The sequence below is a fragment of the Glycine soja genome, chromosome 20, assembly GCF_004193775.1.
Source record: "Glycine soja cultivar W05 chromosome 20, ASM419377v2, whole genome shotgun sequence".
NCBI classification, from domain to species: Eukaryota; Viridiplantae; Streptophyta; class Magnoliopsida; order Fabales; family Fabaceae; genus Glycine; species Glycine soja.
In genome coordinates this window covers 41,473,702-41,490,051 of record NC_041021.1, presented here as the reverse complement: position 1 = coordinate 41,490,051, position 16,350 = coordinate 41,473,702, and the positions used below count along the sequence as shown (strand labels likewise).

The window sequence follows — 16,350 nt, the reverse complement described above, 5'->3', positions numbered from 1 at the left end:
GAGTTTCTGGATCTTTGTTTTTTTATAAAATTTGTGTAGATAGTAAATGTGCGGCGATAGCTCAGTTGGGAGAGCGTCAGACTGAAGATCTGAAGGTCACGTGTTCGATCCACGTTCACCGCAAGAGTTTTTATTTTACTTCACTCTCTCTTTATTCAGCTAAAGTATTTTTGTAGAGCATCAATGTGTTAAATAGCACCATTTCTAACTCCTTGGATGCCGTCATTAATCAAATTTATTCTTCATTCAAATTAAATTTTATACCAAAAAATTGATCAAACTTTTTTTTTTGCCTTTTTCATGTTAATTTTACTTGCTGGTTTTGGCTGATGGTTATCCCACCCCCTCTCTTCCCAAACCAAAACTAGAGAGTACTGTCGGAAAATTGAGTCTCTTTGTACTTTATGTATTCTTTATCTCAGTCTACCCCAAGAAAAAGAACAAGATACCATTTTATCTGTTTTACTTTCTTTTATTTACAAGTAAATAGGATGAAAAAAAATTACATCGTCATCAATTCATAAATCATTATATATAATAAATTTTAATTACCTTAAAAGTCATATGCATCATATTTTTTATTGTTTGACCAAGTATAAATTTTATACAAATAACTCTTCATTTTTTACACTTATTCCATGTGCTCTTCTTCTATACCTCCGCAAAACAGTATAACATTAGTCATACTCAATGCTGCTAATAAGGAACATGACATAAAAAAAAAAGCATTTAATTACTTGGCTCAGAATTTGATAATTATATACTTTAAAATAATCATCATTTCATATTTGAATTCATTTTAAATAAATTACCATCTTAAAACTAACATAATATTTTTAATTTTGATCCTCTTTTTAAATAATTAAACAAAATTAGATGATATAAATGTATTTATATTATAATTTTATATGATATGAAAGTAATATTTGGTGAGTAGAAAAAGTGGAAACGAGTGGGGGGACAGAGCACATGTTTCTGGAGCACTAACAAAATTCCTTTGAGGACATAACAACTGGACCGGTCTCGACAAAAAAACCAAAAATGTAATTCCACTTATTATATTTAAAAAATGTACACCAAAAAACACTAGAAAAACTATTTTTATTTCTAGAAATAAGTATACGTACAACAATATTGTTTACAGAGGTCAGTGTTCTATCACAAATACTGCCCCCGCACAAGCATTTATCCATCACACAGCATCTAAGGACTGTGATTGTGGAGCCATGAAGGTCCACCGCCAGAAAAATATTAGCTACGGGACAGAACCCCTTTCGAACTGCACATAGAAATTGATGGATAGTATTAGTAGCTTTTTACATGAAAAGCAGATTTTCAAGGAAATTCATAGTTTTCATAGACATATAGCAGATGTGAATGCAAAGCATGTAGAGAAGAGAATAAAAAATGATTGAGCTGGTTTGATCCTATAGAGCAGAGATATCGTCTTTGTTATCAAAGAACGAGGAGAGAGAAATATTAAAATGGTTTTCAAGTAATACTAGCAGCAAATAATAAAGTGAATAAAATCTAATTCTCGTCTACCCACAAAATCAAAAGGAAATTTCAAAGATACCATACCTTGGTATAGTTCCACGGCGACGTGGATCATACTCTGTTGCTTGTCGAAGAGCCCGAGCAAAAGCTTTGAAGGTTGCCTCAATAATATGATGAGAATTTTTCCCAGCAAGCTGTGCTCAGAGGGAATGCATAAAAAGGTTTTCAAAATTGGAATATAAAACATTAACTAGAAAAAAGCATAAGCCTCAAGTTGGATGATGTAGTCAATCATCTGTCAATGCATAGAGAAAATAGAAACAATATCTCAATTTCTAACCTATGTGGCTTTGGGATACATCATAGAACCCTGGTAAAACATCTACAGCATTCAGTATGTTTCTTTCATAATGATATGCATGAATATATTTACAAATTTAATGACTATAACTGATTATGAAGTTCTATGTATTAATACCTGCTGAATGTGAAGTGTCATACCAGACGTGTTCACCAGGGATTGGAAGAAATGCTCCACCAACTATAAATGAGGATATCCAGCAGGTTCATTAGTAAATAATAAGAATAAAGGGAAAGACAAAAGGAACAAGCATGAAAGATGATTCACATTAAAAAAATATTTGGAAACATCAGAAGCTCAATAGGCAAAATTCTAAACTTTAATGAAGTAATTAAACAGCATACACTACCTGAGTATCATATGTCCCAACCCTCTGAGTGGGTATGTCCAAATTATAACTTAGATGTGGTCGGCCAGACAAATCCTGAAAAAGTAAGTGTGCGAGGAACCCATGAAGGAAGTAGAGAGAAAATAAGAGAAATTTTATTGCTTGACTAAAACTAACTTGTGACTAACTGTTGATATCTGGGAATCTGAACAGTAATGGAGGAAAGATATCCTAAAGAAATTAAATATATAACGAATTTATAGAGGAAAAAATAAGCTTATAAAAGTGATCAGATTGGACACTAGAACTTTCTAATTTCCATTCAGAAGTATTGTGCGCAAACAAATGAGCCTCATCACAAGCTCATATGTGTGGTGTCCCTTTGTCTGAAGCAACCAAACTTTAGGAGTAATTTGAATTTCTTGATGCATATTACCAATATCAAGGTTACACATAAAAAGTCAAAACATTTTTCGAAGTGTGTTTATCCATTCACCATGTTTATAAGCAAGGACAAATCTCACTTTCCTGCAACCTACATGTTAACATTAACTAATAATTGATGATTATTTCTACAAACAGTATGAAAATTACCAGTGAAACATGTATCAATGCTTCATCAAGAGGAGCAGAGAAGTTACCAAACCGGTTAATACCCTTCCTATCGCCAAGGGCATGCAGCAAAGCCTGAAGATGTAGTAATAGAAACCTCTTAGTTCTAACAAGATGATAGATAAATGCAAATTTATTAAAAAAAAATAAAGACTAGTGTAATTAAAAAAAAAAAAACCTTGTTTGTATAAGATTAGAATTGACATTATAGTTGTTAGAATCGTCAGCAATTATTTAGATGCCATAGTGCATAGAAAGGAAAAGGCGAAATATAAAGATATAACTTGCATGTGAATCTTCAATGCAAGATAATAAAGCACATTTAAGTTTCAAGGAACAATTGTAATATAGAAAATCAAAAAGAAAGAATAAGCTAACGTAATGGTTTGCATACTGTTCCAATAGCAAGGGCAACGTCTTCATTTGTGTGATGATCATCAATATGTATGTCACCTGTAGCCTTTACATGTACATCTAACAGCCCATGTGAAGCAAGTTGCTGAAAAATCATAACCAAGTTCAGTTTCCTCAACCATTATCTCAAATCTCAAGTGAATAATTTTACATCCTTAGTAGCCTTTAATGTTTAGTTGTCAAGATACAAAGCAGAAAACAAAAGACTCCTCATTTATGACCAGGTTCAAACAATGCAAATCTTTCCAAGGAGATACATTCTTTTCTAGACAAATTCAAAATTCATCTCACATCCGCCTAGCCTTTCATCTCTTTCATTCCACATGACCATGCTCATTATTCTATCATAGCAAGAACTTCGATGGAATAATATGCATTTTCATTTTGGATGTATTTTACTAAGCTAACATCAAATGTACAGAGGATTATTCAGTGTATAATACTAAAATTAATTAACTAATTTTTTTGGCTCTCACAACATTTATTTTCTGGATCATACGTGAACATATATGTATATGAACAATGATTGAAATCTTATATTACACTTTAAGGCAGATAGCAACAATGGGATATAAAAAGTAAATGAAGCAACAAAAAGGCACTAAAATTGAGTTGAAATTACTGACATCAAGCATATGATCGAGGAAGGGAATTCCAGTACTACTATCAGCCACCCCAGAACCATCCAAGTTTATTTTGACTGATACATTGGTCTCCTTGGTGACCCTTTTAACCTCTCCGATTCTAGCATCTGAAAATGATCGAAAAGGGATTCAAACGCATTGGAAAATCTAAAATCTGAGAAAAATGAAGATTAGAAACTGAGGATTGTATCGACCTGAGTCAATTGGCAAAGTGGTCGTGGCCGAAGCGTTGTCTCCCACCAAGGCAGCGGAGGAGACGTTTCTGGGAAGATCCATTGGAGTGAGATTGCGTTGGTTGAGTGAAAAGATTGAAGCTTGGAAAGGTGGGCGTGTGGGGCTGGGTATTGTATGGAAAACCCTAACCCTAGAATTCAGAAGCAGGGATGAAGGACATCTTAGAAGAGAGGGTGAAGAAGGTGCAGAAAGCTCCATTCACAATGTAGCAAAACAGCAACAGCAACAGCACAACGCCGATCTTTCTCCAAGGCTGTTTTTGGTCCACGGAAAAAAAATTGGCGTGAATTTGGATTGAAAAGGAAGTCAACAAGCCCAGTTAAATTGTACGCTTACCCAACCCATGAAAAAAATGACCAGGGCTGCAATTGGGTCGGATCTATTTCAAAACCAAAAGAAAAATAATGATACACATACACTGGCACTAATAGAATAATCATAAGGAAAAAGAGGGACAAGGATTCCATTTCTCCCTTTTTTTTAAAAAAAGAAAAATTATAGAAGGTTAAGGAGCGTAACTAGTGGGATATGTTTTTATAACAAAAAAATGTTGAGATCACAAACAAAAATAATGAGATGAAAAGTGAATATGTATAACAAATTATTATGCATGTATAAGTATCAACAGTCTTATTATTATATATGATATGATTATAGCTGAATGATGGAGTAAAACTATTTTATAATATTTATGCATGGTCCTTCTTTCTTTTCGTATAAATATATTTTTGATGTATAATAATAATCAAAATTAATTATTTGTTAAATATGTAATTAAATTTAAAACAAAAATAAGAAAATAACCTTTAGTTTTAATGAATATTAAATTATTGTAATTTTTAATTTATAGATTAATTATTTTAATTACATGTTTTAGTATCAAATGCTATATTTTTATTAGATTGTGTGTTCTAATAATATTATGCAGTTATATATTATATCTTAAAATATTTCAACCAAATTTAAAATAAAGTAAAAATAACATATAGACATTATACTTTTCATTATGTTAATCAATGTAACGATTAAAATAGCATACACATATAGACATTACACTTTCAACATGGGTAAATGAGAGGATGCTGTTAAGATTAGGAAGTCGGTGAACGATAGGGCTGTAAAGAAAGAATAAGGATTTAGTTGGGTTCAATGCAGGATAAATTAAGTCCATATTTTTGGGGTTGAGGATGCACTTCACCCACAAAGAGATGCAATCTACCGTACGATTTTAAAAATATGGAAAGAGATCAAGAAAATGGCTTTAATTCCAACACCAATTCCGTATTGTATGATCTGGTAAGACATGTTTAATTGGATAATGAGACTTCATCTGCAAGTTTTTTAAACGTTGTTGACTCTAATTTGATAACATGAGATCAAGCTTGCAGGCTAAGTCTCGTATTATCAAATTGAACATGTTCAACAAAGTTAGTTTTGAATCTATCAGTTAGATGATTTAGTGAACCCTCTTAGGTTAATCCATAACTTCTAGGTGTTTATATAAGTGATAAATTCTTATTGATTGATGCTTACTTAGTCTGAAAGTGGTAACAGTATTCTACTTTAGTTGAGTAGGCAATTTATTCTTTCTGTTCTGTTGGCCTGCGAGAAAGTTACTCCATAAGGAACCTAAGAGCATTTTGATAAAAAAAAATAAAAAATTACTTGGTTAAAAAACAAATTAACAAGCTGTCTTACAATTTAATCATACAGACTGAGTTCGATCTCAATAAAACAACATTAATTAAAAAAAAACAAGATTTTAATTTTTAAATTATAGTTGTGATTACAATTTTATTGTTATATTTTATGCAGTGGAAAATTACAGATAAATACAACCGACACAATCACAATTGTTAATTGCTGTCGTGGTAACTCTAAATCGCGATCCTAAACCGTCTTTTAAAACATTGATTAAAAACAGTCAATCCACTAAAAAAAATTATAGTTCCCTTAGACACCTATGCTTTTATATGCATTAGTGGATTGGTAGGCTTTTAATAGAAGAGCTAAGCACGTTGGATAAGGAGCCTCTATTGAGATGATGGTAGCCTTTATTCCTTGCAAGTTACATCTTATAGTCATCACTTTGCTATCCAATTGTCAAGAAGAGGACGAACACTCATTATGTAGCAATAGACCTTGCCTGTGATCATTGTTACGTGGATTTAACCGACACTTCTTTAAATTCAACTCTGTTGATGTATATTCTCTTATCTGCCAAATGCCAATAAAGTTATCATACTTTACAACTGCTCTGCCCCCAGAATTTGAACATAATCTGATGATATCCATCAAAATTCAATTTTTTTTGCGCACCCAAATTATGCAGTTGGTTCTGTCTCAGACGCCATCGCTTTGGAATACCATAACCTTCTCTTCTCCTATTATTGATTTTTAACCTATTCCACGTCCACCCCAAAATGAAAAAAAAAAAAAAAGAATGGAGTTGGGGTTATAGCGACGGAAGCTTGGCAATAATTTAATTTTTGAACAGAGATGATGCACGGCTGTTTGTAGTAGTGCTTTTCTGGTTTCATAATTTAATGTTTACTAGTAAAGTGCCACAATGAAGGAATCCGTCTACGTGTGTTTATGATGACATTCATTGCATTTGTATGGCCTACACATTACCATGTTTTATTTTCGTAGGATGCCATGTAGCAGTCTGTTGTTAGTATAAAGTGGCAATACCAACCAACCCCATCAATAGCATATGTACGAATGAAGAGAGATAACCAACAAGGCTGCCAATATCTACATTCTTTAAAGATATAAATTCTTATAAACATATTTTATAATTTATTTGTTCTTTATTCTTTATTCTTCATTCCATTGTTCATTCTATTTTATACTTCTCTCTTTATTTCTTTTTGAGTAATTAGGATATTTTTACTATTATTCAATTCCAAATCACCATATATAATAAATTTATTTACTTTTATAAAAATTACTTTAAAAGTCACACCGATAATAATTTTTTTTAGGATAAATGACTATATTGATATTTTTTATGCATCCGAATACAAAAGAATGAAAGCATAAATGAAACCAAAAGGATCATCATCTCAAAAAAGACGATTGTTCTGATATTTGAATATCTAAACATTATAATCTATTGTGTTTGGATATGTGGTTACATGACAGGAAGTGAATCATTGAAAGTAACTTTTTAATTTTGCCTCAAAACTGATATGACTTGGAGAGCAACGATGGTGTAGAATGTTAAACTAAATATGTAATTAGTCATTGAAAAAATAAATAAAAAAATCTAATTTAATCTTTGAGTGTCTAAAAAGAACAAAAATTACTTTTTATCATATAATTTAATTATAAATTGATTAGTAAATTTTGTACATTAATATTAAATTATTCTAACTTAATGATGATCCCACAAAAATTTAACAGCAAGACATATACTAAATTATCATCAATTTACACATATCAAAATAATCATTTATTCTTATTTTTTAATTAATAATATAAAATCTTTTACTCTTAAATACACAAAATGTATACTCTTTCCTTCCTTTATATTTGTGAAAAGAATAGTAAAAGGTATATATATATATATATATATATATATATATAATTTTTCCATTTTTGCTATATTTAAACTCGTAAAATTGATTATGATTTTTAAAATCACTAAATTTTGAAACATTAAAGAAAGCAAAAACATTTTTTTTCTTTCACTTATGGTGTGTTTAGAATCGCGACAACTCACGTTAACCCGAAAGCTACGTATTATGGGCTTATGGCGTTTACTACATACGCGTTTTTTGCCCTTCCAAGTGGGGCCAAACACCCACTTAAATGAGATTTTGAGACGCAAAGCCACGTCAAAATAACACCTATACATCATAAAAAATTGACAATTTGATATTGAGTTACCAAACCCCCAACTTGAGTTGTGATAACACATAACCAGACATGATAATAAAAGTAGAGCATCATAACATTATTTATAGCATAGTGTAGGTTAGCCAATAAACATTGAAACTGAATCGAGATAGACACGAGATAGTCATTAGAGCCCTTTACATCATTCTTTTTTTTTTAACACAAGTGACTTTAATGGAAATGGACCTATCCAGTTTATAGTAAATCTTAATCTCGAAAATTCCTTCAAACTTTTTGGTAGATTTTAATGGGTATGTTCAATATTTGGCCAACAAAATTTCCAGCCAAGGGTATGCATATTTACAAGGAAATAATATTTTGTCAGAGCCAACATCTTATCTGTGCCTTTGAAATATCTATATACATCAACAAAAGCATGTGGCGTCGCTGTTATGTTGAAGTGTTCGTATTAGCAGAGAGCATTAAACATCACACAAAATGATGGACCATTTCTTCCTTGCTCTTCAGAAACCGCCCCACAATGGTCTCAGACGGTTCCTCTTTGGCGTTATCCATCAAAATGGAGAATAAAGTGTAGTGTTCAAGCGATCTTTTAAGTAATATATATCTCAAAAAATTCTTTCTATTATTTGGCAAAGGCATAGGGCTCAAACTAGAAATTACGAATATTTCATATCACTTAATTACATTATTGCCAAGGAAGAAGGAACTAAAATTAGAGACTCCCAATTGTACAAGTATCTTGTTACATTTACCTCCATTTCTGGAATCCATAGTTCCTAACAGAATAGGTAACAAGGCAACTTTACGGCCCAAGGCTACTAAATTATCATCCCCCAAGTCAAACTGATACTTGTTGCACCAATAGAAAAGTTATTGTATGATTTAGACTACTACATGTCTATGGTCTTATCAATCTTCATGTAACATGTAGTCAAATTTTATTAGTTATTTTTTGTAAATTGAAAAACGTGCCATGTAAAGATTGATCATAAATATTTGATGATCTAAATTATACAATGATTTCTCCCATTTCTAGCATTACATAGTTGCCTCATTACCCATTACATTATGCTAGTGAGAAAGGTTAACAAAAGATAAATGGATAAAAACTTCTATCATAGAGAAGTCTCACAGGTTTTTCTAATATAGCATCTCATATGATCTGTAATATATAATCCTCTAGGAGATGGAGCTGAAATTCAGCATCTCAAGGGAAAACTTTGCTTACATTAATGTGATTGCGTTAGCCTGTGCATGATTTGCATATGGCATTTTTCATACTAGGTCAAGTGACCTTACTAGAAAAGGGTGCCCACAAGCTAATTACATCTAGGGTCGTTTGAGTAACTCCTATCACTCTCTGGCTCTGATTTTCTTTCCCTAAATTTAAGTAAACTGGCAACCAGTTAATGTAGATACATTGGTGCCCACTTATGATGAGAAAATTATGAACTTTGGTGGTTTCTAGTTTCTAGACATCTACTGCATCAACAGGAAGTGAGGTTGCCCTCTGAAGTGAGTGTGGAAGCAATACTCCTGTAAAGAAATCCCTGGCTGTGATCATTTGCTCAGGACTGTTAGACTGACAAATCTCATCAACATTTTGAACCATTTGATCAGCCAAAGTGTTGCATTTCTCAGATTCAACATGAAAATGCTTCCCAGAAACTATAGTTCTCAATAGTGGTTTATTGTTTTGTATCTTCAAATTGGGTGTATCTGATAGCCTCAGAATTCCATCTTTCAAATGCTCCAATTTTTCGGGGTCAGGAGATATGCTAGTAAATTTTGGTTTACGCCCTAGTTGTTGGTCTCTAAGCTCCCTTAACTGCATTTGGTACTTTGCTTTGAGCCATCTTAGTTCTTGCCTTATTTCATTTTCATAGTCCAAGAAAACACAATTTGGTGCAGGGTTTGAAGAAGACTTTTTGGTATTGAGATCACTTTGTTCATCCACATTAACAGTTTTTCTATCCTCCTTGATGTTTGATGAGTTTGATGCCTCATGAGCTTGGTCACAGTGCATCTCTTTTAACTCTTCATGGCATAAATCCGGTTCATCTCTCTGAGCCCAGATATCTGTATATTGAATGCCATTGGATTGGCTTGATTCATCCAGTGCACCTTCTCTAGCACTATTTTCAGACCCTTCAACTTGGTATGTTATCTCTTCAAATCGGCCATGAACTGCAGCACATCCAGTTTTAGAACAATGAAGAAATTGAAGGTTCTTGCCACATGGATTATTTGATGATACATAATCAAACAAGGAACCGTTTGCAGCACAATTGAGGCAGACACTTGCACTTGAACATTCTGATTTTTCCTCTATTCTGGGTCCTGTTTTCCACTCTGGGACCAATCTTGCAATTTCATTGTCTATCATACTTGCTAAATTTGTTACATCTTGGTCATTTATGTCGAGCTCAGCTACCATTTCATTTGCAACACTCAATGCGGTATCAGTCTCAATGTCAAATGGGAAGTAGATATTTCTAATTCGACCTATTTAGAGGAATGGATTGTTAGTTTGGTTTTTTTTCTTATGTAGAAAGTATGAGAAAAAAAAAAACAGAATATGAAATTATCAAGACTAAAAAGAAAATAAGAAAGTGAACTGCTAACCTTCCTTATCTGCTATTCTGAGTCTCAAAAAGATGCCATCGTCTTCTCTTCTACCTTTGATTGTGGTGTCAACTTCAGCCAAATTGTCGTCCTCTTCACAATCAAAGAGACCAATTTCAGTCGCTTCAAAATCGTCTTGATGATAACCCAATTCAGATACAGGCCCATAACCACCAATATTATCAGTGTCCCCACTCATTAAGTTGTTGTTAATGATACAAATTCCATTCACAGGTTGTCTAATTAATGGCGTTACTTCATAACAATCTCTTTGATACTGCAAAACTTTTGAGTCAAATCCATAATCATCAATTTGGAGAAAAGGGTCCTCCAAGAGTTCCCTAGCTGAAAGTCTGAGGGACACAGTTGCTAAGCATTTCTCTACAAACTGCCTAACCTCGGGATTGTCTACTTTGTAAAGAGCTTCTGGCTTCTTCCCCTGTAAAATATGCATGCAAATAAGTGGAGCAAGAAGAAAAACCGAATAGAAAAATGAATCAAGGTAAAATAAATAAACCAACAACAAATTTGGGTTCTTACAGATACAACTTTCTTGTAAATTTGAGCAGGATGGTTGCATTCACTATAAGGATATTCAAAAGTGACCATCTCTAAGATGCACATTCCAAAAGAGTATATGTCAACCAACTCATTGTAATCCTCTTCATACACTTCTGGAGCCATAAACTCAGGTGTGCCTGGAGTAAAACAAAGAAGAAGAATAAGCAAATCAAGAGTCTTAAACTGGTAAACTGTGCAGAGATGGAGAACTAATTATCAAAGAGATAAGTAACATTTTCATATTCATATTTTGGAATATAATCAAAGACTTTCATGATGCTGTTCTCCACACCAACACAGCGAGCAGCATTAGATTTGCGGAGAATTGCAGCAAGGCCCAGATCACCAATTTTGACTTCCCCTTGGTTGCCATTGATGAAAATGTTATCACACTTGAGATCTCTATGGATCACAGGAGGATCATGGCTGTGCAGATAGAGAAGCCCTTCCAAAATCTGCCTGCACCAATGCTTAACAGCTCTGATATTCACCCGTCTGTGTTTAAGTCTGTACCTGCTCACGCAATGAATATAATAAGCACACTCATATTATAAGCCAAAAACAAGAAGCAGAAGCTAGAATTACCTGAATATAGCATTGAATGGAACACATACATACATATATACGCACACTAATTAAAAAAATAAGGAAAGAGCGTACTGTCTCAGAGTCCCAGAGGTAAACATCTCAGTGACAAAGTTAATGTGTCTGTTGGCAGTATCAACCCAGGAAGTATAAAACTTCATGATGTTCTTGTGTTTCAATGTCTTGAGAAGATGAATTTCACTGTATAACCTCTCAAGATCTTCAGGATTCTGCAAAAAGTCATAAAACTTTACTTGATTCCATGCTACTTCTATCCCTTCATACTCATCAAATGCTCTATAGCTGCAACAAATGAATATGGTCTCATTATAAGAAAAGAAGAAAAAAAAAACTCATTGAAACCCCGTTAACTGTTTCACTTAAACAACAAAAAGGAAAACATATCAAAGCAGTTAAAGATTTTGTTTAGAAAATTCAGAGGAGGGTGTGCTGAAAACCAAGAGATTAAGGATCTGATGCATACACTGTCTTAGAAGCTCCTTTGCCAAGAATTTCATTGTACTGTTAAACACGAAATCCAAATCCTATAATCAGACACAGAACTTGGAATATAAAGAACTAAGAAAAATTGATGAGTAGTAAAAGAGAAAGTATATACTCTTCCATATCTTCCCGTGGGATCAACTTCCACAAACTCACAGCACTCTGCCTCAACACATGCAGCACCATTCATGCTTTGTTTCTTATTATCTGTTCTCTCCTTTTCTTTTATTTATAAATAAAGGCCTTTTACTTCTTCTTCTTCTGTGAGCTAGCGAGAGAGATAAAGAACACGAGAAAAGAGAAGAAAAAAAGTGAGTAGTTTTGTCAATGCATATACAAGGAATATAGAAACTGTAATAACTAATTATTTGGTTTTCTGTGGATATAGAGAGAGGGAGAAAGAGCCTAGGAAGGTCCATTAAAAGGACAAAGTTATTGCCAAATGCCAACTAACCTATACAGCAAGGCAAATTTTTTCAAGGTAGGAGAGTGATACCTCTAATCTACCACCACGCTTCTCTGACAATAACTGACAAACACTCTCTCTTTCTAGCCTCCTCTAACTTTTTACATCTCATCACGAGCTGTAAAATCATTATCACTCTCTAAATGTAACAGCTTGCACTGCATGGACCAACCAATGTTTTTTAATTTTATAGGCTTTCTTATTAAACAAACATTTTATGTGGTGCTCTAAGCACGGGAGGGGAATTTGGGTTCTGTTGCATTTATGAGAAGGTTAGACTTTTCATCATTGAAATTTATAAAAACCTCTCTAGTTGGGAATTTGGATGTTGTTAGTTATTATTACTAATTTAGTAAATTTGATTAACTTGTTCTTCTGATTTGGCCATGCCCTCAGTGTTACTTCTCTAAGGGTGCTTTCTTATTTTAGTTCTTCTCCACTGTGGAGGACACAGGTGGACTTTAAAATTTGGTGTTAGCATTAGGACTTAAAATAGAAAGAGTTATTAGGAGCAGTGGTGATGAAGAGAGTAGAGATAATTGGTCAAGAAGTCAGGTGGATCAGTGGTGGTGGCCCCATGGTTACCTGGCTTTTGATAAAGAAAAGGGGACCGATGCTATTGAATTCTAGCTATGCCTACCCTTCAAGTTGACTGTGCATGTGGATTTTTGGTAGGGAATTGCTTTTCAGCCTCAAATTTTGTTTTTTGGTTTTTTTGTGTAATTTTTAATTTAGTTGTCCTGGATTCTAACTTCTTTTCCAGTATTTTTTTTCTTTCCAAAATAGGAGTGGATGTAGGATTAATTGATACTGAATGCCAAAATGGTTAAATTATTATCATTTTAACTATTGAATTGTGTAATATTATTATCTTGAAGTCATATATAAAATTTGAAGTAATTTGAATAATTATATATGTGTAATTCAATAACAAAAGGTTGTTTATATTTTGATAATATATTATATGATAAAATGATGTGAAACGAGAAAATATAATTTTTTTTTCAGATTTAATATATTTAGTGAGAATTAGTTTTGAACCTCTAACTTTTTTTTATAACTTAGTTATCAATTTTAATTTGTATTATTTTTCCCAGATTTTTGTTAAGAGTAGTGTATTTCTATTTTCCAAAAACAAAATTTGATAATTATTTGTCAAATTTGGTTCCAATTTTATGGGATGTCCTCAAAGAAACATATGAATGGAAGAGCATCCATTAGTGATTGAACAACAAATAGTTGTGTTTCTAAAAACATTATGACAAATTTAGTAAAAGAATGCACTTAATAACACTTTGCAAAAGTTATTTTTACCATTTCAACAATTTAATTATGTAATATTATCTTAATGATGATATGTTGATAACGGTTAATTATGAGTATATTCTGAGGTTAAATTATATAAGAATTTGTAATTTTTTTTTAATTTTTCTTTTTTGAGCAAATAATTGTTAAATTAACATCATTTAAATTTTTATGCAGAGAATATTAAAATTGATGGATTTATGAAGCCTAATGAGTAAAATAAAGCCTAGAAATGCGGAAATAATTAAAGAAAGCCAATTAATTGAGGAAATAATGACTAATTAAGAAAAAAAGACTAACCAAAGAAAGAATGACTAATTAAGGAAAAAAGACTAATTGAGGAAAACACAACTAATTAAGGAAATCAGACTAATTCAGAAGTCTGATAATCTGTACCTATGAAAGAAGAAAAGAAAAGAAGGAGAAGATATACAGAAATTCCAACAGAACACAGGCAAAGGCGAGAAGGGGTAGAAGCAAGCAATATGAGTCATTCTTTCTCTCTATTCCCTTTCTTATCTTCCCCCCTCTTACTAAATATTCTCGTCTTGCAATTGCAAAGTCTCCATGATAAGATGATAATGAGAGGCTAAAACCTTGTGTTGGAAACTTAGCAGCCAATTACTCTTATGTAATTTCTCTTTCTATCTATTTATGAATATTACTTTTGCATTATCCTTTCTTGTGCTTAATATTATTACCTGTGACTTGATCACCCATTTGCATGGTAAGTTTTAGGGGTAACATTGAAAAACATTATTTTCTAATAGAACTGAAAAATGGTATCTAAATAAAGTCATCATTAGGGATAAGTTGATATTTGTTTAGCTTGTTATACATCTTTATTCTTAATGAAATTTATTATTTTAGTTTTACAAAGGGATTTGGAAGAGAAAATAGATAAATTAGACTCTTCCATGCGGGGAATCAAAGTTAGAGTAAATTGGAATAATTATAAATAGAGAAAAATCATTAACATTACATCTACTATGCTAGATTGCCTTCTACAATATTATTGGATTTTCTCATCTTTAATTAATTAATTTAAATTCATGTTTAATTCTTTTTCTTGTTGATTTAATTTTCAGCAATTTAATTTACTATTTTCTACTACCTTTTCCAAATCTTTTTCTTAATTAAATATTCATCTGCCTAAGTACAAACAAAGTCCATATGAATATGATACTCGAACTTCAGTTTTAACTGTACTACTTGAGATGCATTGGTGCACTTGGCAATCAATCAACATATGTATCAAATTTTATATATTTATAGACATATTGTTTAATAGTAAAAAAATTACTTATATTTTAAATAATGTATATTATATTTCATAACAAAGTGGAGCAAGAAAGAAAATGTTAGTTTATGAATTGTATAAAACTTGATAGATTTGATTTGTTTAATACTCCATCAAGTCCTTTGTATAAGAAAAAAAATAGTATATATTTTTAGTTGTAATTATATAAAAAAAATATAGAACTAATAGATTAACTTTTAAATATGTTGATTATTAATTTTATTTATATAATTAATTTATTATGAGACACTCGTTTCCCATGCGAGTGAATACATCCATTAGCCTATTAACAATATAAGTCACATACATAATACATGTAGGAAAAAAAAACATCTCTTAAATATTAATTTATCACGTTATGAAAAATTAGTCCACTCCACAACCAAACTCAATCCCCACTGATATATAAGCTTACATCACGATACGTACCCACCAAAGCGACCCAAAGATTAATTTGAAGTGCTTTCAAGCAAGGCTATGGCTATGCACATGCATGGTGCCCCCAACAGGCTTTAGAGGCCGGTGCCAGATAAGGCAAAAGGGATGCTGCCTTAAGACTAAGACATATAGCAGCTCACAAGAACTTCCAACATTAAATTTGTGACAACTAACAAGCATTTGTGCCCTTTTGTTTTTGCGTATGTTGTTGTGACTTCATAAAGTCTTATGAAGTATTTTTAACATTATACGATAAAACCTAGAAAATATTTTCAAATAAACTTCACGTTATCATGTACTTTTTGTTTCTCCTAAATAAATAAAATCAATTAAAATACACGTTCAAATATGAAATATGATTTTACCGTGTGTTTGGAAAAAAAAATTTTAAAAAAAACGTGAATCGATATTTTCTCTCTCCACGTCTATCAAATATGAAATAGTTGCTTTACATTTTCACGTCCCTTACGTTTGTTTTTGGTGCCGGATGCGATCCAAACACGCGCGTAGATTAATTTGGACACACATTTCAATTATATTAAATACTGTAATTTAAAAATGATTCTATCAAAATCAACTTTGGCAAACTCTAAACCAAATTTATTTAAA

At 32.1% G+C, this 16,350-nt stretch overlaps 2 protein-coding genes and 1 non-coding gene across 4 annotated transcripts; 1 reads left to right on the top strand and 2 right to left on the bottom strand.

Annotated features, from left to right (window-relative positions):
• Nucleotides 1-50: 50 nt before the first annotated feature.
• TRNAF-GAA lies at nucleotides 51-123 on the top strand. The gene has a single exon. It is a non-coding gene; the product is annotated as a tRNA-Phe (tRNA).
• Nucleotides 124-1,023: 900 nt separating this feature from the next.
• On the bottom strand, nucleotides 1,024-4,394 carry LOC114401454 (imidazoleglycerol-phosphate dehydratase, chloroplastic-like). 2 transcript variants are annotated; one of them, XM_028363967.1, is made up of 8 exons: nucleotides 4,051-4,390; nucleotides 3,839-3,963; nucleotides 3,193-3,297; nucleotides 2,781-2,873; nucleotides 2,208-2,282; nucleotides 1,976-2,038; nucleotides 1,582-1,691; nucleotides 1,024-1,279 (listed from the first exon to the last, which is right to left on the bottom strand). In XM_028363967.1, exons 1-8 carry the CDS (start codon nucleotides 4,286-4,288, stop codon nucleotides 1,252-1,254), a joined length of 837 nt encoding a protein of 278 aa, XP_028219768.1. In that variant the 5' UTR covers nucleotides 4,289-4,390; the 3' UTR covers nucleotides 1,024-1,251. The 2 variants fall into 2 exon arrangements, with proteins under 2 accessions (XP_028219768.1, XP_028219769.1); XM_028363968.1 differs by lacking the exons at nucleotides 1,024-1,279; nucleotides 1,582-1,691 and adding an exon at nucleotides 1,740-1,867 and having other exon boundaries at nucleotides 4,051-4,394.
• A 4,539-nt stretch (nucleotides 4,395-8,933) lies between these two features.
• On the bottom strand, nucleotides 8,934-12,618 carry LOC114403241 (probable serine/threonine-protein kinase WNK9). The gene is made up of 7 exons (XM_028366066.1): nucleotides 12,348-12,618; nucleotides 12,213-12,250; nucleotides 11,804-12,031; nucleotides 11,436-11,656; nucleotides 11,123-11,280; nucleotides 10,583-11,021; nucleotides 8,934-10,462 (listed from the first exon to the last, which is right to left on the bottom strand). The coding sequence occupies exons 1-7, from the start codon at nucleotides 12,420-12,422 to the stop codon at nucleotides 9,429-9,431; spliced, it is 2,193 nt and encodes a 730-aa protein (XP_028221867.1). The 5' UTR covers nucleotides 12,423-12,618; the 3' UTR covers nucleotides 8,934-9,428.
• Between the last annotated feature and the right edge of the window lie 3,732 nt (nucleotides 12,619-16,350).

Excerpts from the sequence above, each read along its gene's own strand:
- LOC114401454 (XM_028363967.1), bottom strand. The coding sequence starts at position 4,288 with ATGGAGCTTTCTGCACCTTCTTCACCCTCTCTTCTAAGATGTCCTTCA. Across the intron at positions 2,874-3,192 it reads TTGCCCTTGCTATTGGAACA|GCTTTGCTGCATGCCCTTGG; the intron begins GTATGCAAACCA and ends CTACATCTTCAG. Across the intron at positions 2,283-2,780 it reads CATTGATACATGTTTCACTG|GATTTGTCTGGCCGACCACA; the intron begins GTAATTTTCATA and ends TTACTTTTTCAG.
- LOC114403241 (XM_028366066.1), bottom strand. The coding sequence starts at position 12,422 with ATGAATGGTGCTGCATGTGTTGAGGCAGAGTGCTGTGAGTTTGTGGAA. Across the intron at positions 12,251-12,347 it reads CCACGGGAAGATATGGAAGA|TACAATGAAATTCTTGGCAA; the intron begins GTATATACTTTC and ends CGTGTTTAACAG. Across the intron at positions 11,281-11,435 it reads TAATGCTGCTCGCTGTGTTG|GCACACCTGAGTTTATGGCT; the intron begins GTGTGGAGAACA and ends GTTTTACTCCAG.